This window comes from Musa acuminata, chromosome BXJ3-6 (assembly GCF_036884655.1).
Source record: "Musa acuminata AAA Group cultivar baxijiao chromosome BXJ3-6, Cavendish_Baxijiao_AAA, whole genome shotgun sequence".
NCBI classification, from domain to species: Eukaryota; Viridiplantae; Streptophyta; class Magnoliopsida; order Zingiberales; family Musaceae; genus Musa; species Musa acuminata.
The window spans coordinates 3,123,983-3,147,895 of NC_088354.1; the positions used below are offsets into that span (position 1 = coordinate 3,123,983).

At 36.2% G+C, this 23,913-nt stretch overlaps 1 protein-coding gene across 8 annotated transcripts in view; it reads left to right on the plus strand.

Moving 5' to 3' along the window:
* The window catches only part of LOC135640441 (protein SWEETIE-like), a 75,263-nt gene that overhangs the window by 894 nt on the left and 50,456 nt on the right, over positions 1–23,913 (plus strand). For 7 of the 8 annotated variants that reach the window (XM_065154872.1, XM_065154873.1, XM_065154874.1 and 4 more), the window contains exons 2-12: positions 1,151–1,358; positions 3,624–3,730; positions 8,364–8,600; positions 8,712–8,801; positions 8,872–8,959; positions 11,565–11,629; positions 12,166–12,270; positions 14,411–14,500; positions 14,581–14,661; positions 16,854–16,922; positions 20,823–20,948. In XM_065154872.1, the coding sequence (XP_065010944.1) occupies positions 1,151–1,358; positions 3,624–3,730; positions 8,364–8,600; positions 8,712–8,801; positions 8,872–8,959; positions 11,565–11,629; positions 12,166–12,270; positions 14,411–14,500; positions 14,581–14,661; positions 16,854–16,922; positions 20,823–20,948 (1,266 nt within the window). Of the gene's footprint in view, positions 1–1,150; positions 1,359–3,623; positions 3,731–8,363; positions 8,601–8,711; positions 8,802–8,871; positions 8,960–11,564; positions 11,630–12,165; positions 12,271–14,410; positions 14,501–14,580; positions 14,662–16,853; positions 16,923–20,822; positions 20,949–23,913 lie in introns of those variants that run through there. The other variant, XM_065154880.1, reaches the window with a different exon arrangement.

Sequence of the window (23,913 nt, forward strand, 5' to 3'; positions counted from 1 at the left end):
ATATGACAATACTAGCAGTCTTGGAAAATTTTTTTATTGTGGACTTTCTTGGGCTTCTTATACTTGCGATCTTCAACTCACATATGACAATGAAGTTTTCTATTTTATTTCTTATCATGTGTATAAGCACATACATTGTGCCTGACCCACAGAAAAGGTTCCTGTTGTGAATGTCAGACACCAATTAAATATGGTATTGAATTGTTGACAAGAAAGAAAGACATGCAAATTCTATGTGGCAGGGTGTAGTATTTGCAAGAAAATTGAATGAACACTTCCACTAACCTCGTTTATTTAAGTCTCTTGTCTATGTTCCATTTCTCCTTCGACAAAAAACTTTTGTGCTTCTCTTTTCCTCCCTCTCTCATTTTTAAGTTTTCCCTCCTCCCATAGTGAGGGGTGAGGCTGCCAAAGATATCTTGTTTAAATGGCTTCCTTTTCACCCAGCTCAAGTTGTTTGATGCCTATAAGTACCTTAGCAACCACTTGTCATCACCAACAATACTCCACATGACATGCTTAACTCCCTACGATGCCCTCTGCATCAATCACCTCTTTGAGCTATTTTCTTCTATCAAAGATGAGCCCATGGTTAGTTCTTCTGAAGTTTCTCTCCGAAGCCCTGTTGTAGATTTCACAAATGCAGGCCATTGTGTGGATTTATGATAATTTCTTTTTCTCAAAGGCAACTTTGTGGGAAATTTGACCACAGAAATTGTTATGATAATTTCCAACTTAAGAATTGGGTAACCACAGTAGATTCTTTTTCACTGTATTGCTTGATAATGTTGTTGATGACTTTCCTGAGCGTATCATATGTCGCATGCAACTTGCATTCTGAATTGGCAGTTCTTGTCAGGTCCTAGACCACTGTATCTGTTTTCCATTAAAATTTCTGGCCTTTTATCTGTTTTCTTATGGATGTTTTTCGCAAGTATCGCTAGGATGAAACTCAAAATTAAGTATTGGAAGAGTAGAAAAGATCCTCTTTGTCGTGTTTTTGCTGACAGAGGATGTTGTTTATCCATTTTGAAAATTTCTTTTGTTTGGAGTTACCATTTTGTTGTTGTGTTGGGATGACTATTCCATGCCAGTAGGTGGAATGAAATTGCATGGTTGGTGTTAAGCTTTTCAGGTGTTATGGTTGCAGGAATCTATACAACAGTGGCAACGGAAGTGTGAGGATGCACTCTACTCTTTGCTTATTCTAGGGGCACGACTCCCTGTTAGAAGACTTGCCTCACTAGCAATGGGGAGAGTAATTTCAAAAGGTGATGGAATTTCTATATACTCTAGAGTTAGCAGTCTCCAAGGATGGCTAGCTGATGGCAAAAGGAGTGAGCCGCTCTCTTGTGCAGGTTAAAATGGCAAACTCTGGCTATACTTTGGATTCATCAAAGTTAAAATGACCGTTTATTTTGATAAAAGTTCTTGCATTGATGACTAAGTGCCACATGATATCTTATAAAGGGACTCCAGTAAGATGTCTCTATATTGTGGGATGGTAAAAATTATGATCCTACAACCACTAAATTGGATCCATAGATATGCATAAGGATGGAAGAGATTGATAGATGTCTATGACATCATATGAAACTGATTTAAAAATACATGAGCAACATCCATGATATATATTTATTATAGGATAATCAACCATAATAGGAGCTATCATTTTATTTGGGTAAATATGATGGGAAAAAATGCTTTTGTATAATAGAGTTGCATTTTCAGGTTTTTGAGTGCAAATTAAACTGGATTGATGTGGTTAGTCAAAATTGTTTTGACCAACTTTCAAATAATCAGATGGCTAAGGTTTTAGAACTGGTGGGATCAGGATTAGTTGAAGGCTTTTTCCAATGATCTTCAAACAATCAAGGGTTTTTTGAGTCTAGTCTTGACTGATATCCACTAGATTAGGATCAGTTAATCCTGCACATCATGGCTGTAAAGTGTAAAGAATATTGAATGTGCATCACAACCTGGGTAGTGCCCTTGTATTTGAATATTACTTATCATTGATGTCCAAGAACATCAATGGAATAGTGAAAAACATTCTCCATGATACTTTTTTGATCTATTGAAAAAAATGCTCGATGAGTGCTTGCTGATCTAAGATGTGGTGTGCACATGTCACATATATGATGCCCATTCTGGCCTAGCGGCATGCAGTTGTCATAGCCATCATGTAATCACTGTCTAGGCAATACATGGGCACAAGTTGCGTACCCACCCAATTTGGCACCCAGTGCATAAATTGACAAGGTAGAAATGAAATCACATAGCCCTTATAAAAATGCTTGTTATACCCATTTTTGATCACCGAGACACCCAAATATTGATTTCATCAAATTTCTTCTTAATACTCCCACCCAGGTGCATAAATTGACAAGGTAGAAACGAAATCACATAGCCCTTATAAAAATGCTTGTTATACCCATTTTTGATCACTGAGACACCCAAATATTGATTTCATCAAATTTCTTCTTAATACACTCCCACTCTTTGGGCTCGGTTAAATACTTACCCGACACCAATCCATTAATTATGGCTGAAAAAATGACATTATTATCGAATTTTTCTCTAATTTTTGGGTGTTTGATTGGGTGCATGGAGTATCTGTCATTGTTCATGATTCACCACGTGGGTGTCGTTTCATTGGGTACATAGGTGTCTCATTTGCACTGGAGTTTTTGTTGTGAAGTTTATATTTATCAAGAAAAACAATGAAATATTTAAGATACTCTATTGTTGTTACTTGGTGTTGACAACGTGGGGTAAAAGTCAACTTATGATGTCATTCGCTGGGTCAGAATGCAAACAATGGTAATGGGGTTATTTGTGATAACTCATATAAGGTTTATGTGAAATAAAAAGCTCTTTCTCAATTTCTCCCAAGGTTTATCGTATCGTGGCATACTACTTGGTACATACCGGTTCGACAGGGGATTGGTATAGGCAGTACATATCGGTTTGTTGGTACATCCTACCATATCATGTGTCGGTACATCGGTATGAATCGATACATGTTGTATTGATGGTCGGTCGGTACACCGGTATGGATCGGTAAGGCGACCCATGATTTCTCCCACAAGTATAGTTAGTAGAGTTCAAAAGATTTATGCTAAAGATGTTGGCAGACTCTTTGCCTTTTAAGAGCTGAGTACTATCTGCTTGGGTTCTTATACAACACTAATATATCTAACATGGTATATAGCTGTTTGAAGCTTACGAAAACCTCGATATGGTAAAATCCCAAGCATGGTTTTAAATACTGGTCAAATTGCTATATACCTATTGTTATTTGTTGGCCAATCAATGTAGTGGACCTCACATGGCATTGTTTGGTTTCCCAGTCTTATTTCTTTTTTGGTTAGTTTTTGAGTGATACCGGGTCGCATGGTCTTATCTTCTATCTATCTGAGTGTCATATTGCTCCAACAAGTTGAAACTGGTATTGAACTGACATTTGAAAATTTGATCCCAACTACTGATTTATTTGTACCTAGTAGCATAATCGACCAACTCCCTCCTAGTGCTTTGTAATTTATTTCAATATTTATGCTTCTTTGACAAAATATTTCTGCATTCTTATTGTTCTTTTTTTCTTCTAAATTGTGGTGAAGGTGTGGCACATTGTTTGGGAGAATTGTATAGTTTATTTGGGCGTAGGATTACTTCAGGTTTGACAGAAACAACCAGTCTTGCTGCAAAATTAATGAAGTTTTATGAGGTACTTTCTGTGATGCATCTTTCTTTTGTTTTACTCTGTGTTTCTATGTTGCTACTTACTTTATTCTTCTTGAATGGAATGCGGATGAAATAATTTAAATTATGTTCTTACAATGATTGCCACATATTATAGAGCTACACTAGTGTTGGTCGCTTTGTGATGTAGTTATCTTTCACATTGAGACCAATTTAGTTTATCACTTGTTTAAATAAATTATTTAAATTTGATTAGTTTAGGGTTATTTCACATAAATCATAAGTTTCCTAGGTTACTCTGAAGGAAGCAAACGTTGAAAAAATTAGAAGAAATCAAGGTGATTGTGATTGTAATTGAAAATTACAGATCTTGATTGAGGATATTATGAAGATTTATCTTTATCTCAAAGTTTATCAATCAAAAATGTCATCATGAAGAGAGGAAGATTATTTTTCAAATCAAGTCAAGATTATTATTTTATTTGAAGGAAAGAATTAATCATATATTTGATTTGATGCAATTATAATTTTACTTAGTTCTACATTTTTTGTATTTGGCCCTATAAAAAGATGTAAGAACATTGAAATATAGAATAAGAAATGGATGAACGAATTGAGTTCGGTTCCCTACATTGTGTGTCAGTGGTGTGAAATCATATTTGTTTTGTCGATGATATGATTCTATCGTTCACGTACAAGACATGCGGAGGTATGAGATCTAAGAGCTTATTGATGCTTGGGGACTTGTTCCACGTGTTTCATGCAACTTGCACAATTCTATTAAGGTTCCTAGGATCTAAATTGGGTTTGAGATCAGCTATAGGTTTTGGCATTGAATTTGGCCTTCAAAATATTTTGTTGCCCTTTTAAATGATTTCAAATCATTGAAAACTTTCAAAAATTGTTTGAGATCCATGAAAGATAGTAACAACAGGTGCGATATTTGTCCAGTTCAGCCAAAAGTTGTTGGGATTGTTAATAACTAGCTGAGATGAATAAGGAAACAACTAAATCAGTTAATGCTAGTTGAAAATTATTCAAGACCAAAATCGGTCGCGATAGGTGCACTGTTGGCTTGGAGCAGTGCAAACTAGTTGCTATAGTTGAGAACTGGTGGGACCAATAAGAAAACAATTGCGAAGATTTGGAAATTTATTGAGACCGTCTATCTATGGTTGACCAAGACACTTGATTGGAATTAGGCTGGAACTTGGCCCAAATATATTTGGAACCCAGTTGGGATCCAATAGAACCAGATGATTGGGTAAGAACGACTCAACCTGCCGGACTGGGTTACTCTGAGTCTCCGACCATTTTGTAGTAGGTCTCAGTGTAGCATGGCCAAGTTCAAATTATGGTTTGAATCCACTACTTGCAATCCATGCATGAACACCTTGTATTTTTTTACTGTCGCATCTCGAACAATCTAATGTTCTTTTTGCCTGTTTACTGATGTTAGGTATTCAGAATTTAAGTTCAACTTGAGGATTGCTCGTATTTAAGGACTGAATAAAGTTTTGAGTTGAGTTGTACATCTGTATGTCCTGTTGTTTATTGGAAATCTATGATCTTGTTTTGATCAGTTTTTAAGTGTTGGGTTGGATCATGCTAACTATGCTTGCATTATCCTATTTTCAACATTGAGCTATTTTCTCCCCTAGTTTACTGATGTTTAGAGTTTAGAGTCTTTAGACAATGTTCACGATAACACATTTGAGGACTGAAGAATCTTATCATGTTGTGTTCATCCTTGTATAGGTGAAGGTTTAGAAATCGGTTAGCTGTCAGTACAAATTTGGTATATACTGTTTGATAGTTGACCAGCATGCTGATCCAGGTAAAATAGTGAAACTGGGTGACGTCGCTGGATCTGATTCGATACCAGGCTTATTGCCTGGTTGCACTTACCAGGTATTGACTGTAATGGGCGGTAAGCTACTGCCTGTTATTGGTGTTCGTCATCCTTGTCCCCGACTTCCTAATCTTGATTCCTGAATTACCTCACGTGTGGCTCTACCGCCTTTGCCTCCTCCCATTGACATCACTGCCTTCTCCCTAACTCTGTCACTGCCTCCTCTGGGTTGTCGTCAGTGTGATTGCCTCCTCCCCTGTATGTTGTTCTGTTTGTCTCTTTTTGCTTATAGTGGTCCAGATTCTCTAGATGTTACCGATTGCTGCCGATCTATACCAACACAATGTTAGCAATTGGCACTGATCTATACTGACACAGTGTTAGCAATTGGTACCGATCTATACTGACACAATGTTGGCAATCGGTACTGATCTATACTGACACTCAATACACCGTATGACGTTGGTACTGTATCAGTCCAGCTAGTGTCAGTACCAGACTGAAATTTTAATCCATGATTTAGGTCATAGATGGGTCTTGCAAACGATGCTTGGAATAGAACGTCGGTGTTGAGTTGCATTTTTATATCTTCTGTTGTTTTACTGGAATTTTTATCAGTTTGGTTTCATCATTTTTTGGACTTGTATTGGTGGCATGCATCTTTTTACCCCTTCTTGTTCTCTTTGTGTGTTTTCGGTAATTTTTCCATGTGTTTCCCCAAATGCAACATGGGGCAATGTGGTAGTTTCTTTGTGGTAATTGCATTCGATATACAAAATTTAGTTTTGGGTTCAAGTTTGATAATTCCTTGGTTTTTACTAATCCCATAAAAAATTCTTCTTTGAATTGCATCAGATTTTTGTTATAACTTTTATCCATTTGGTGAGTATCTAAACATGAATTCTAGTTGTATTATTGGGAAATATGATTGATATTAGTTGGACAATTAGCTGAACTGGTATTTGTGTTATTGGCTAGACCATTCTCTGTTGACATATCTCTCAGTACAGTTTGATGGCTGTAAAAGATCTATTTGATGGCTGTAAAAGTTCTATGTATTTATCCCCATATGGTTAGGATACTATGAGTATGTGGTTGCCGATTTTGTTGCACCATCTATGTTTTTAACAAGTGAGCATTTCATCTTAAAAAGGCTCCTTTTGTGATATTTGAACTTCACATTACAGAAAATTACATCCTGTCCCCTGAAGTTGACAGACTAATTGCACTTTGGGTAATACACTGCCATAAACTAGGGGGCAATAATTAGGTAATTTTTTTGTTTTACACATTTGCAAGTATCTTTTGAAATTAAAAAGAGAAAGTAACCTCCTTTTTTGTTCCTTTTATCCTCTCCCTTCTTTTCTATTCCTTCATCACTGATCACCTATCTGTTGGTTGTCAATTCCCCATCTCCCTTTAGCAATTTTCTCTATCTCCATGTTTTGTATTGCAGCCATCATTGCATGTTGGCAAGGGCAAGGCATCTTCTTTGTTTAGTAAAGAACGTAACAATTAAAGGGTTTTTTTCTTTATCTGTGCAAATTAGGGTTTAAAGTAACATTGCAAATTTACACAAAGTGAAACTAGATTAAAATTTATAATTTCTTGGTTTACTAAACCCAAGGTTTAGGTTAGTCTTTGTGACAAAAGTTGATGTGTGGGTAAATTGTATAATTAGGTTGGAACAAATGTTCAGGAGCATGAAGTAATTTTTGAAAATGTGAGGTTCTAATAATGAATTAGAGTTCAAAACAGAATTGTCATACTGTTTTGTTTTTTTGGTGAACTTGATGGCAGGTCATGAATGATGTTAATCATCATCATCTTTTAATAGATTGACACGACAGCTTCTAGTGAGTCCTAAATGAGTCTTAATTAGGTTGAACAAGGTGGTCCATTAGTTCTTCTCCCTTCTCTCTATATTTATCTTTTTTCTTTTCTAGTTTCTTTTAATCACTAACTACACTCCTGGTCTCTGACAAAGATGTTTAAATGAGGACAGACATAGGCTAATTGAGGTTCTGGATTTCCAAACAGCTATTCTCAAGATGGGTTTGGCAGAAGGCTGTATATAATATATATTTACCCCAATTAGTTAGGCGGCCAACAGGTTATTTTATATAAATGTGAGCACATCTTGATTATTCTGGGTAGCCAAAAATAATCTGTTTATCAGATGTAAATATAATAGTGGTATGTTCTACTTATGGTTATTACAGTTAAAAATTAAATTGCTTAAACAATTGGATTAGTTCTTTTTGTTTGTTGTTCTTTAATCAATCAAAGCTCTTACCTTTATCTAGCATTAATAATCAGAATTGTCTATCAAGTTTCCAAACTAACATATAGTGTATGAATCTGTTATTGTTTTGATTAGTTAGATACGGACCATTGGCATATGTTCTTTTCTTGTTTTTCTGGTTCTTCTGTAAATCAAACCCCTTCCCTCTGCATCCCAGCAAGAATTATTAGAATTAATTGTCTGGCTCACCAAAGATAGATTTAGTTTATAGATCTGTAATTGCTTGATTGGTTAGATCTTGACTAGATCACTGATGTATATGGCATCATTGTGTTGATTCATGCTTGCATCTACTTTTTTTATTTGATATTGCTGTTTTTATTGGTTACCATGATGTTCTTAATTTCTTGATATTGATTTTTAAGGCTTTATGGGTTCATATTCTAGTTTAGGATTTTCCATCAGTTTTTGTTCTTATATTATTCTTTTTTTTTTACCACATAGAAAGCATTATGTTTATCTTCCTAAGCAATTCTTATAATTTTTAAACCATAACTTCAGGATTTTGTTAGAAAAGATGCATTACAAATGCTTGGGAATGCATTGGAAGGATGTGGTGGAAGTGGTCCCTCTACGGCGTATTCAGAAGCATACCGCATGGTAATGCGTGTTGGTGTAAGTGACAAATCATTCATCGTTAGAATGGCTGCAGCAAGATGCTTGAAGGCATTTGCCAGTATAGGTGGACCTGGATTAGGAGTCACAGAGCTTGAAAATTCTATTTTGTATTGCCTCAAAGTATGCTGTCTCTTTCTCCAAATTGGTTCATGATTTTTTCCCTTAACATTTTTTTATGCATAACTTTAATCTATCCATTTGCTCAACCTTGTCCTCTTTTTGGTTGGTTAGGCTCTTGATGATCCTGTTTCATCTGTTAGGGATGCTTTTGCCGAAGCCTTGGGTGGTTTGCTTGCTCTTGCAATGAATCCTGACGCACAGGTAAATCAGCAACCACTATATTTTGAAGTTTGTCACATGAGGTAAAATTTGAGAAAACATATCTTTTTAGGTGAAACAACAAGGGAATAAAGGTCCAGCTCCTGTACGGATGTTGGAGGATGGTTTGCAAAAGCACTTTATATTACCATTTGTTAGAGGTAAAGATTGATTGTTCCTTTCTTTGGCATGACTTATTTATGCTTCTGCAATAAATGCTCTCCCTACAATTTGGTTGGTCATGTTCCTCTTCTTCTAGATGCTCCACCAAACCTGGCTAAAATTTGTACATCTGTTTCTTGGTTGCGAGAGAAAATAAAACTAATATTGTAGATGTTCTCTACATACACATTAGTTTTGAAGGTAAGCTCCCTGTTGACTAGATTTGCCTTTGGTAGGATTTTTGGCACGACTAATTTTTGAAATTTGACAGATTAGTATAAAACTAGGCCAGATGTTATACAGGTAGGCACTTCTTAATATCTTTCCTTTCCTATTTTCCCATTTGGCCTCTACCATCAAGTCTGTGGTGGCATCGCCTAATGATGTTGTGCTTTGCTGATGGTGGTCAGCACGACCTCTTGCCATATCAAGGCATTGCTTCTGCCTTTGCTCCAGCTCCGTCTAGTGTCCAAAATAAAAAATAACTCTTATATATATTTTTTGCATTCCACAGACTTCTGCTACGAATTTGGTTACTTGACTTGCATGTGTGCTGGCTGATAGGCTTTAAGTCTTGACTTGCTTGAATTATACTTTATGATTTTGGCGTGCATGCATGTATTTCAGCAATGTGTGTCCAGTGGAGTTGTGTTTAAATGTTTAAATGGTTGACTGTAGTCCTGAACTGGTTCAGAGAGATTTTGCTTTTTAGTTTAACATGTTTCATTTTAACTTTGTTATTCATGAATACTTGTTACATTGTGTGACTATGTTTTATTGTTTATTGATTGACCTATAGGTTTTCACTGCTTCAGTTATTCTGATTCTTATTCTCTGTTCTATTTGTTCTGTTGTTGTTGTGCAAATTGAGGTGCACTGTTGGAATCTAGTTGAGAATTAATGGGGTGTGAAATGATAGCTGCATGTGAAATGAGTGATATACAGTTGTGAATATTGTTTTATAAAATTCATGTACTAAAATCTGATTAGTCGGTGATCTGTTAGTGTTTTGTAACTTGTGTTCAGAATTTCTGTGTATTGTTAGCAGATAATATCTTTTTTTTTTTGTAAAAAGCAGATAATATCTTGTCATTCTTTGCTGCAATAATGTACAAAACAGCGATTTCATTACTAAGCAAAGCAAGGAAAAGAAAAGAACAGAGAAGAAAGAAAGGGCTGCTGGCACATGCATGAAGATACCTTTAATGCTTGGAAGAGATGGTTGAGTAGTCCAAATTTTGTGTGGGATTGATGATATGCTTTGTCATTGTTTAGACTTGGCCGAATGGTATATATAACCCATTAATTTGATAGGCTTAAAACCAAGGTTCGCAATACCGTACCATACCGGTATTTCGACCTGGGCTCGGGACCGGTACGGTATGGTGTACCGAGCGGTATACTCAGGTGCATCGAGTACTGTAGCACTGCTACAATGTATTACTACAGTGTACTAGTGCATTGTACTGCTACTATAACAGTGCACTGCAACAGTAACTGTATTGTTGCAGTGCTACAGTGTATTGTAACAATGCAATGTACCGCTACAGTCACTACAACAGTGCACTGTACTGCTGCACTTCTACGGTGCTACAGTGTACTGCTACAGTCGGACCGGTACCGGGCGGTCCGTGTACCGTTGACCTGTCGGACCGGTACGTACCGCCTATACCGGGCGGTACGATTCGGTATGGCAGACCTTGCTTAAAACCATGTGGCCCTAAATGCTTAAGTGGTTGATCAACTCAAGTTTTCTCCCACAGTCCCACTTCTAATGTAAGATTAAATTAAAGTTGTTACAATTTCTCCAACTTAAGGGTTTGACGTCTTCGTTGAGAGTCAACATATCCTAGAATCAAATCATAGCACATGATGCTCAGCACAATAATTCACATTTTTGATGTGCCTTCAATGCTTTGTATGGGTGGTCCTTTTCTACTTAGGCCCCTGTTATCAAATACTAAGACAACTTTGATACCATTTGTCACCACTCAAATAGAATGGGATAGATAATCTATTAACTTGATATTCATAGAGTCATATGGTCTGACTAAGCCCAATTAGTGGCAGTCTTTATAGACTAACTGCAAACTTCTCTCACTTCTGATGTGGGATCAAACTAGGGTTGTTACAGCAGTAACAACCAAGGTTTTACCATGGATAAGTCGTCGTTTCTGAAGGATGCTAATTTGAAAGAATTATTCTAGTGACTACAAATTTGTGTGATCTTGCATAACAGCTTGTATCTGGTATCACTACAACAAATACAATTATCTGACTAACACCTGTAAGAATCTCCAAGTCACTCTTTACCATTATATGGTTTGTTTTCAGTTCACAACCTATGATATGTAGATGGTACAAAGGAAAGTAGCATAAAGGAAACCAAGAAAACATTTTTATGTGAATATTGGATATTCATATGTGTTCTTTTTTTCTTATTGAACTTTGAGAGGCAGTTGTTTGACATTTCATCGAGCAAATTGTTGACTGTTCTCTGCAAAAAACTCTATCAAATATGACCATTTCTACTCAATTGATTGTATTTCTCTATATCTGCTAATATCCTCTTTTTGCACTTTTCTTTCTCCTTTTTGTTTACAGCAAGCGGAGTTCGTGCAAAGGACCTTCGGGTTGGCCTCACATTATCATGGGTATCTTTTCTACAGGTAAGTTTATTCCATGTTTCCTAATTCCTTTTGTGGTCAGGGAGCTTATTCACATTGCTATCTGTGACCAGGTATCATCGTTTTAATTCAGTTTCATACCCATATTATCAATGTTATGAAGAAGTATTGTAGCTCATACTCAGATAATTAATGTTAGGAAGAGGTACATAATCATTTTATCCTTTGTTAGACATAATTTTCTTCTACACATTGCTAGTTTTTTTGACTTGTTTACCTCTTTGTGGTTTCTCTGTTCAACTGGTTGTGAATCACTGTTGTCCTTGTCAAAGGAAGAAATATACAAAATTCTCTACTTTTTCAGCATGATCTTTTATTCTGAATGTGAGCCAATTTGTACTCTGTATTAACTATTTTATTGGATATTACTTCAGAATGATTCTTGTTTTTACATTTCTTCTTGGATTACTTAACATATATTCTTATAATTAATTGTGAAAGTGCCTCTTAAATTTGCTGGCTGCTTGGTTGAATCCGTACTTTAGTGTTTATCTCCACTGTGGTATTACATGTTGCAGGTTCTTCATCACAAGTATAATATCCCAGATAGTGAACTTCAAAATTTTGCTTTAGTTGTGATGGACATTCTTAAAGGGAATGATTTTGCTGATCCTCACGTGCTGGTATTCTTTTGCTCCTCGATAACAGGAGTCTTCTCGTGTAGCTCAATTTGAAGTTACTTTTCATCCGTCATATGGATTTAATTGTCTATGAAAGTTTCCACAACTGTATTAGGTTTGGATAATTATCTATATGAAGAGATGCAACGCAACCTTGGGTAGTTTTTGGTCTGCTTGACATTTGTTTGTATAGTTAACTAAATCATATTTTTCACTGAGATATAATTTTCTACTATATGTCTGATTCACTTTTGTTTCCTATTAAGTTGCTTGCTAGATCGTAGAACTTGAAGGAAACCCTCTGTCTTCACTATAAGAAACCCAATAAAAGCTTATTAAGAAAGGACACAAATGTGACATCATACAGCATGTTAGCATGCCAAATCATAGAAAGTAGAGCACTGCAAGTAGACGCCGCAAATGATAAATATGCATTATAAATCTAATATGTTAAAAATATTACATACAGTTTGAAATTTTGAATAATAAACGATCATCATGTATGCAATTTAAAACATTCACACAACTATCAAAACATTAAGGACATTATAAACATTACGTCAAAATTCCAGAATCCATACATTTTACCTGTATTGAACATGTTTAATGGTGACATAAGTATTAGATGCATATGTCAACAATTAACACAAGTGTAAGTGGTTTATGTATCTAAGATTGTTTTGAAGAATCTGACATGTATTGAAAGTACCCAGTGAGTATCATCATTCATTTCCTTAGCACATCACATATTTCTATCATTTGTCTGGCTCATATCAAAGGGTTTAATCCATGCTATCCTTCATCAAGGAAAGGAAAAATCCTGACTAGAGAAGAATTTTCTTTTATCTCAAAGAAATATACTTGATGGATCAGGTTCATAATGAAGTGCCTAATGAGTGACCAAATGATAGACAGGGCTTGGTTGTGGACCTGGTCTATTTAGGTTTCTGATCCTTTGTTTTCTTGAAGTACCAAGGTCACAGTCTCTGCTTTCAAATGATCATATACATGTTGACAAAGTTATACGCAAACTATAAGTATCATCTTAAGTATTCAAGCATTGATCTCCATATCTACACCGTTTCTAATAATGTCTTTCTTCTTTCCAGGATTATACATTTTGTGATGTCCACTTTCCATCAGATATTATACCTTCTTGCTACTCTTTTTAATAACAGATTAACAAACTAAATCTTCAAATAAAATAGGGTGAATCAATCATATACTTAAAAGCAGGGTTCATCGTATTGGAGTGTACCACTCGGTATGAGCAGTATGTACCAGTTTGATAAAGGACAGATACGGGCACATATCGGTTTATTGGTATGCCCCATCGTGCATTGTGTTGGTACATCAGTACGGTTCGGTATATCGTACTGATAGTCAATCGATACATTGGTACAGACCGGTAAGATGAATCATACTTAAAAGGCATTCCAAGGTAGTGGACCTGTCTGGTCAGATTGTGATTTGGTATAATCAAATGTTGTACTACAAACAGGCTATGTGTTGGGCCTCGATGAAGATGTCAGTCCTTTGAGTGAAGGGGATTGTGTTGCCTTGATGCTCTGATTGGGTCCATATTGGAAGTGCAAGGAGTTATGTTGATATATAAGGTTAGGTTGCTCACTATTAATATCATGAAGTTAAGCATTCTAGGTCACATGGCTATAGGCCTATTTTATATGAGTAATTGAACCTTTTTGTAAAAATAATTTTTATTCATCACATTAAACCGCGTACAAGATGCCCTCATGTGGGACTCAAACATGAGGCCTACATTAACAACTAGGATGTCTCAACAGAGATAGTTATTGAGTGGCTATTGGAACAACATATACATTCAGATACTCTAAATTTACATTTTCTGGGTTGGTCAACAGTTGGTTGACTTCCTTTTGGTTATCTGGATACAAGTATCATTAAGCAGGACAAAATGTTCCCTGCTTTGTCCTGAATGTTTCATGATTTGTTGCTTCAAAGACATGTTTGTATCAATATGACATCCACTTAACATGATCTGCTGATACCTAAGCTGTCAATCTTAAAAACAAGATCTGCAAAATATTATATCATATGTTTGATTTCATATTGTTTTGTTCTTGCTTAGCGCAAAGCCTAAAACTATATCTTGATTTTGAAGGCCTGTGTTCTATATGTTCTACGGGTTGGCATAGCAGACCAGTTGACCGAGTCTTCTCAACGCAGCTTTTTGGGTTTTCTGGGTAGAAAGGTTTGGTATAGCTTTTAATTTCATGGAATTGTATCGAGTTGTTTGTTGTTATTTCATTCCTTTTCTTTTTCCTCTTTCAGCTGGAGACTGCTGATTGTAGTCCATCAATGAGGGTTGCCACATTGCGTATCCTCTCTTATCTTTTGAACAATTTGGGTGAGGTAAGATGTTAAATAACACCATTTTTGTATACCCAGAGACCTGATATATCATGAACCTTGTGGTTGGAAAATGGGTATTATGTTTTCTGAAACACGTTTCATGTACAATATTTATCTTCAACTTTAATTAGCATTAAAAGTTATATCATACTAGAAGTATCTGTGATGTTTAGACTTATTTTTCTGACATATATGTCTAAGTTGGAAGAAATCAGAATGATGTGCATGTGGCATACTAATTAGAGTCGGTGATGCATTGTGTTCAGAAAAGCGAAACAATTCATGTTTGGTTGGATTAGCAAAAAAGATATGGCTTTAAGCTTTAATTTACTCCTTCAATAGATTCCAAGGTGCCCGTTTGGTCTAGTTATATGGTATATAATATGTCAAAAATTTCCCATTCTTTATTTGCTTAAAACAGCTTGTATAAATAGAAGTTATATATTCTCAAGGAACTAGATACGACGATTCAAGTCTCTGTCACGTTCCAATATCATTACATGCTAAAATAAAAGGGTGTACCACAATCTGTGGTTTGGGAAGGGACAATGTATGCAGCCTTACCCAGTTATATCATAATTTGATTAGGTATTTTCTAGTATGACATTCCAATATCAGTCATTTCAAATTTTTAGTAAACATTTGCAGAAGGATTCAAGGAACATCAAGATAATATTATTTGCAAAAGAAACAAGCAAGTATAAAGTTTTACTTGATGTGTCAATTTTGTATTTTGTAAGAAATTTGAAAGTTAAATATGGTATTTTTAAGACAAAGATTCTGTCAATTCTTTTGATGAACTCAAATGTTAGTAGTGAAAATTCTAATTTGTGCTTCTTCCATTCGAGGCGGAGAAGCCCCAAGCTTGTTTGAAAGTCCTATAACTAAAAATTTTATGTTATGAAAGAAGGATAACAAAGACAGGAATAGGCTTTAGCAGGAATAGCATATTATTTCCATGCTGCAACAGTGCTACAGTATCACGACCTTCTCCTTTCCTGATTGGAATAGTGATAGTTTCTCCTAATCGGTTCAGCTCCTTATGACTAATTCTAGTTGCTTTAAGCTCTTGAAATATTTCTAATTCCCAGCTTCTAGAATTAGAAAGCTTTAAGCTTGCCCTGGAATAATTTCATTCCCAGCTTGACTTGGAATAGATTCCTTATCTGAGTAGTCCTTGATGAGTTAGGAATAGGCTTGAGACTCCTTCGTACCATTTAACGACTGATTTTTCTAATCACCTTCAGAAAATCAATTTTACAAACCAAGTGCCGAGCTGCTATCTTTGGTCAACATCATCTTTGGGTCCAAATGTTGCTGATTAGGCATCTGTATGGCTGCCACATCATCATTTAATTAGACATCATTCGTGGACCCTGCTGGAAATAAGGACAGCTGCTTGGAACTAGTTGACTATCCTCTGTGTTTGGTTCCAGTTGATGTTGCTTTCTCATGTCAAGTTGGGATTGTTTCTTATTTACACATATATAAAGATGGAAGAGTACATCAGCGAAAAAAGATGGTGTTTAATATGGATGAAGCTAGAGGGAAGAGTTGAACAGAAGAAAATATGAAAAAAAGGTTGGCCTGCTACTTTGGGCATCACTCAGTTACATATATGGTAACTTGCCTCACTTTGGTACAGCCTTATTAGCAATGGTACTGACTGATATTCATTGAATACATTGTAGGTTTATGACACCTTGTATCTGATAGTCCAACTTATGTCTACGACACCTTTTGCTGTGTTATTTGCCTAATGATATAGTGTTGGGTGTGTACCATCTTTTATTGAATCTTGGTCACTACTGTATGGTGCACACAATCTGGTAAATGCTTTTATTTGCATACAATAGCTTCTGGGGCAATTGCATTGTTTCCCACAAAAACTTGTCTTTTAGTTTCCAGGGCAATCCCCCTTCTTTCCTACGGTTTTTTTTTCTGGTACTTGCACCTACTTTGGAGGTTTGAAATGAGATCGATGGTTGCACCATGGATAGTAATGTTGATTTATAGCACTTAAATCATACCACATGTGACATTAGCTGTCCAGCATATTTGCAGTTAATTAAATGCTTCAAACAATGATTTCTTGCAAAACTTAATGGATTCATGTCAATAGTGTCATAGCCCTTTTTGTTTGTGATTCATTATGTTGATACTTGATTCTATCTTTGTTTTGACATGTGCAGGTTCCAGTTGAATTCAAAAACATCCTTGATAACACAGTTGTGGGAGCCTTATGCGATTCCTCATCACATGTAAGCTTTTTACGAGGCTTATGGGCACGAGCTTTGTCCTGACTTATCTAAGTTGATACTTTTGACTTATATATATGCCAGGTGTTCCAACTCAAAGAGATATGGCGATCTCTAAGTGATAAGTTGTAGTTAACTTTCATATCTTTTGTTAAATAAGGTCTGAACAATCTGGTCAAGTCCTGGTGATAAGCTTGCTGCATTTTATTTTTGTGTTATACATACATGAGATTTGATGCTGAAAGCTTGTAACTTCAAGCTTCTAAATTTTGAATTAAACAAATTATTAAATCTTTTCCTTACACCAATTGTGGATGAAATGAGAAATAAATGCAGTCCTATTTTATGAGAGCTTGCAACTGTGATCTTATGGTGAACCATTTCATCAGATAAATATACAACTACCAAATGGATGTAAGTTATTGAATCATAAACAAATTAATGAAAACATAGTGATTCACCAAGGTCCAAGGATTTTGGTGCCAAGATTGACATGGATTGGTGTGGGCCAAAACATAGTGTGCTACAAAGGTTTTGACACATGCCCATGTATATATACACTGGAGGTTCTGACAGGTGATTAAATAATCGTTTACCTGCGTCAACCACCAAAGAGGCATGCTAACTGTGCCAGAAAGCACTGTGAAAGCAAAGGCAAAAGAGTTGGAATCTAAGCACTATGAAAACAAGCATGCTTCAAACCTTAATTAACATATTCTAATTAGAATTTGTCAAATTCAGTTTAGATCAAGTTAGAACTGATATGGATAACCCCATATCTAGGCTATTTGGATCTTACCGAAACTAAAAAGAGAAATAAATTAAGCTAATTATTGTGTTTAAACTCCACATTAGTGAGATCTTGCTGGCTTCTAGATGATGTCTATATAGTTTGGTATAAGGATTTAAATCTCAGTCCAATACTGATTCCTGTAACTCGAGTGGACCAGTCTGATACTAGTATATGGACCTGCATACCAACCTGTACCACTAGTATCAATGTAAAAATAATAAAAAATGCTGACTGTTGTTGGTTAAATAGGTAGATATTGGTCAGAACAAACTGGTCCATCCAGTATTTGAAATCTTTCTTTGGAGTGTTCTGATTGGTAGTTAAAATCTTGGTTTGATAGATGCCCTTTGGTGAGCTAACAACGCTAAGACATAAATTCAACTGCAGTTGGACAACATGTCCCCATGAATACCTTATCTCAAACTCTTGTATAAAACACAATGATGATACCAGCTCTGGTCATCAGATGTGGTGCTCAGCTAAGCAAAGCTATAGTAATTGCTGGTTTGTAGGTTTCCTTAGAAGATCCTCCTATAGTATTTATTTTTCTTGAGTATATGTAATCTTCGATTTTTGAAGATCCAGGCCCCACTTGAAAGTTATAATTTGCAAGACACCTTATGGTTTCCCAGGAGTTGGTTGGTTACTCTATTTTGCAATTCAATTTCTAACTCTAACAATCTTCTGTAAGTTGGATTTAAAGCTTCGGTATGCCATATAAAGTATAAACTACTTCTGAGGAACAAGTTGTCTACTTGGAATGAAAAATTAATTTTTTTTAACATAGGATTTTTTAACCATTTCTTAGGACATGTATACTTTTCAATTTTCAAGACTATAAAAAATGTCTCAAAGGGATACTTCTCTTAGCAATTGCATTGTTTCCCACCAGAATGATATATATCTGTGAGTACATCAACCAAAGTTTTTTCTAGTTTACCAACCATTTCCTAGTATACAATGTTGTTGGTGCTATCGTGCTGGTGTTTTCTTGTATATCAGGTTGTATCATGCTGGTGCCATGATGATAAGTCATAAGAGTATCAATATTGAATGAGCAGCACAGCTGCACTAGCATGGGATGCTTTTTCATTTTGTGGGTTTTGAACATGACCTGCCATGCTAGCAGTTTGATGGGCATGACTATGATGAGGAAAATGATACTGTTGCTTATTATAATGTAGTATGGTTTTCCTTTGAGGTCAGGTGAAGTGAAAGGACTTGACCGAAGCCAATGATCTTAGCTATTTTCACCATCTATTGCGATTTTGAGTCGACCGTCTCTTTTGAAATTAGCTATTTGTACCTTGTATAGATCAAAACTATCCTATTATATTCACTACCTCATTTGACTTTCAGCACCTTGTCTCTTAGTACACAATTGTTTTCTAATGCTATTCAACACTGGCATAGCAGGGGATGAATGAGAAATGACATGATAACCACAATTATCTGCCAGAAACAGTAAGAGTGAAGATAAGTTGGTAAAGGCTTGGAGAATAATTCACCAGTTAAGCAGAAAATGTTCATTTAATTCCCTCACCATAATTTACCTGAATCTTAACTCGGCATGCTTGCAACATATATTGGTCTATCTTGGCAGTTCTTAAGAAATCTATGTTTAAGATCATACAATAACTGATGTGTTCAACCCCTTGTCTGGTTTAATTCGATTCTACCCTAAGCTAAAGCTTCTGTCTAGTAATTTGCATGATGAATTGAAAGGCAAAATTTTAGTTCTGATCCAGGAACCGCACTGGATTATTGTTCAGTTGCACTCTAGTTTCTTTCTACTTATATGACCATGTCAAATCCACAAGCCGCTACCGAAGAAAAGGCTAGCCATAGAGAATGGGACATAAGCTCCAAGTTCTGTTAGCAAAAAAATTGTGATAATACCAGCTCCTTTGCATAATGGGTTGCAAAGGGAGAAATTTTTTCATGTTATTTCTAAATTAATTTACGTGTTTAGGATCCTTCTATATTCTATTTGTTTGATCCATTAAATGCAAACTTATAAGTGTTCTCTGAAAAGTAAGTATGCATCAATGTGTAACTGTCATTATATCAGCGACACATTTTTTTGGGGTGAGAGAACAAGTGGATATAAAAAATCTGATGTATGGAAGACTTATCCTCCTATCCTCACATAGGGAAATGTGTTTACCATTTCAGGATTCCAAATACATAAAAATTCTAATTGTTTGCATCTGGATGTCCTCTACCAGTGATAAAGAGGAAAGCAACTGTCAGTATGTCAGTTTAAGATAGCCAGTTTTGCTTATTGTGTAGGAATCTCTTAAGTGAACAGTGAATTTTATGAACTGGCTAATAGTGCTGATAATTGGTGGTTCATGCCAAAAGAAGATCTTATTACTCAACCAATTGTTGTGGTTTTAAGATCTTATTATGTTTAAAACTTTAAAGTTAGACATGCAAAATTTGTCTGGATTAATTCTGTGGTAACTGCTGCCAAGAAAACTAATGCTACTGTTGCATCAAAAACATGTTATAGAAAAAAATTCCTCTTTTTATCTTGTTCTTCTCTACTTAACTGTTTCTAGAAATTATTGGTTATCTATACGACGCCATAACAAGAAGGCACCATACATCAATGGCAGGCAGCCTGGTGGTTCTGATAGCATCAGATCATTTTGTAGTGAAGTAAACTCATTATGGGGCAAACTATCCTTTTTTTGTTTGGAATCTTAATTGGAACTGATCAAAATTGACAGCAAAAAAGTCTGAACTCTATTTCCTAGTTAAAAGCTATTGAAATGGTCAATGACATATAAAATAATGATTATTTGTTATGTTTTATCACGATGCTAGAACCAGGCCCCAAACTGATGACCAATTGATAGGTAATTCAAGCCTATGATTTGATAAGTTAAATATGCTAGAAATAGTCCTGAAACATGATTATGTTTACAATAACCCTACATGAAATTGGTTCCGTCTGTTGAGATCTTTAATTAGCTGAACGCTAGCATTAACAGTTGGTATCTCCAGTAATAAGCCTTTAGCTTAGCTCTGATTATGTTGTTTTCTGTTATTTTTTATACTTTTTATAGATACTATGGTACAGAGGCTCAGACCTTTTTTTGCAGGTGCGCATTGAAGCTGCATTGACATTGCGTGCATTGGCAAAGGTGGATCCCTCTTGTGTTGGTGGATTAATATCATATGGTGCGACAACATTACATGCTCTGAGAGAAAGTGGATCTTTGGAAAAGGTGATGCTAGTTAGTGAGTTTGGGTATTTTCTTATATTCTTATTCTTCATTTACTCTTTCCTAATGTGTCATAGTTCTGTCTATGTCAACGATTAATTACTACTTTTTTGTGTCCTAGAAATAAGCATTTTACTTTATGCTTAATGCCTCAACTTTGTAAATGCATTTCTGTTACGTCTAGGTTATCTAAGTTTGGTTTTCTGAAAGAAATGAATAAAAAATATTATTACAACTACAACTGATAGTGGCTTTGTAAGACATGTCTCTGATTTGTATTCACGATTCTAGATTTGTATGCTCTTACCGTTTATAGTTAACTTGATAATCAATAATGAACTAAAGAAATTAAACATAAAGATCACCTAAATGTTGTATTCTCTTTATGCTAGTTGATAGTAAATTAGTAACTGAAACAAGTGTAGCAATTATAATTATTGTTATGGTCTCCTAGAAAATGTGAAATTTGGAGGTTTGACTACAAAGATAGTCTTATTAATAAATGTTAGGCAAGCCTACTAAGCTTTGTTTGATTAATAAAATAAATTATGTGTGCAGAAGCATTTTCTTTTTAGTAGAGTATAGTTTTAAAAAGAAACAAAAAATGGAATAGAAGTGAGGTAGCTAATTAGGTGACGTTACTGTCTATAAATTAATCATCATTCTGTAAGGAGAATAAGGAAATCGGAGCCTTCTTGGTTGGAAGCCCCAAAGGTGAGGATCCACGACTTTTAGAGCACTTGTTTTGGGGTTGATGGAACCAATGATTTAAAAAGCGCTAGGCGCCAAAAGGCGCCAAGGTCCAAAAACGCCCGAGGCGCTAAAATATAAAAATATATAATATAATTAATACATATAATTATTTAAAATTTTAAATAAAAATATGCTATTAAATTAAGAAAATCTATTAACAGTATTGAAAATTAATCATTTCAAATAAACTTAATATTAACAGTATACTGTATACTGAGCCTGCTGACTGAGAAACAAGGAAGCAGCGACGAGTGGCGAGCAACGGCAGCGGCAGCAGCGGCGGCAGCGGGAAAGGGAGCGGGAGCGACGAGCAGCGGGAGGCGCGAGCGGCGACAGCGACAGCGGCGAGTGCTTTTCAAATAGTGCTTGATTAAATTCTTGAATATTGATAATATTTTTTTCTATAGATCTTTACTCTTAATCAAGGATTTTAATTTCAAATAATATTGCCCGTACCGGGCAGTACGTGTTGGTCCGCCAGTAAACCGGTACGCGGACTGCCCGCTACCGTACCGTCGATTGGGGCTGCTTCTGCCTCGTTACCACCCTAAATCGATCGGTGACGGTCGATTTCGACTGTCGTCGCTCGTTACTATATGGCATTAGCCGAGGGAGAATCGAGGGAGAAGAAAGAAGAGGGAGAAGAAAAGGGAGAACTTGGAGATCCGACGCCACTCTCCCTCGACGATCCCAATCCGCTGTCGCCCTCCCTCGCCGGACGCCGCAGATGAGATGTTGCCTCCTCCTCGTATGAGGTGACGAGGCCTCGACGTCGTCGGCGACTTCTCCTCATCCACACGGGGAGAAGAAACGTCGCGGGGAGAAGAAACGTCGCCTCGTCAAGGTGACATTTCTTCTCCCAATGCGGTAGAAGAAACGAGGCGGTGACATTGCCTCGTCGCGCTTTTTTGCGCAGGGAGAAGGAAACTATCCCCACACGAGCAGACAAGCCCTTTTTTTTCTTTTACTTATATACACACACACACACACACACCAAGCGGTACACCTTGGTGTACCACTTGGTACTTTGTACCGTATCGAGCTACGTTCGAAACTCCGATACGGTACAAAATTATGATCCTTGCTCTTAATAAATATGTTTGGTCTGCCTCAATTTGTGAAACATAATATTTTTGCAGTTTCTTTTTGGTTCATTTAGGAGAAGACCTATCACAATTAGGGATTAGGAAGATATAATGTGATAAATATGGAGGTTGGTTGAACATGAGTTGACTAGATTAAGTCTCCCACATAGGAGTGAAGATTGTTCTACCTGTTGGTTCTCTATAAAATGCATCCAATCAATGTTGTGATGACTTCCAATTTGGATGAGAGACCATATTAGATTGGAATTATTGAGTAGCTAGGGACCTTGACTAATGTTGTCTCATACAAACATCATGCTACTAATGTGATATTTTATAAAATCCCAATGGTGGAGATCCAAAATTCAGTGAGGTTACTTGATGCATACGAAGTGAAGTTGTAATATAGTGTTGTATCGGGTCTCGAGTGTTGTTGCCGTGTTTAAAACATGCAACTTACACAGGATGGACTTGGTCTCTTAATGGTAGCTGCTCCACCTTTGACTTTGTCATTTTTTCAATTGAGAAAGAATGGCAGTTGCAAGGACATTGAGTGAGTGTAATACCAGGAACTAGAGCAGATTAGGAATTGATACCCTCTACAAAAAATGGAATTGATTCTATGTTCCTATTCATTGATTCTCCCGATTGGTAATTCATGAGTACTACTTTCTTTCCCAAGTCTCAAGAACAGCAAAGGGTAAGTGAAGAGTTGGTCAGCCAATAATAAGAGTTAAATACGGTTGCCTCTCAATGGTCTGCCGATCTCTTGATCCAGCGTTAGGAGTGGTTCCTTTCATACCTCTGTGTTTGTACAGACTACAGCAGCAGATTCTGGTACATGAGTAAAGAGGGGTGCTAGATTCTTTCTGAGTTCAGCTAAATTGGTGGCTTCCTGCCAGGCTGCATATTCTCAAAGTGCAGCTAAGATGGTTTATCTAGCTACTAACTAGTGACCTTCTGCACCTGTACCCTTTTGATGCTTTTTTAATCAACCAGCTCTTTTCTGTACTCATAAACCCTTGGTGGTTTTATGCATAGTCGATTGTTCTTTGATTTCTCTAGTCTCCCTTGGTTACTTGTTTTGCTTAGTGCTGCAATTGATGGCTGGTTCCTTGATCAGGTTAAAT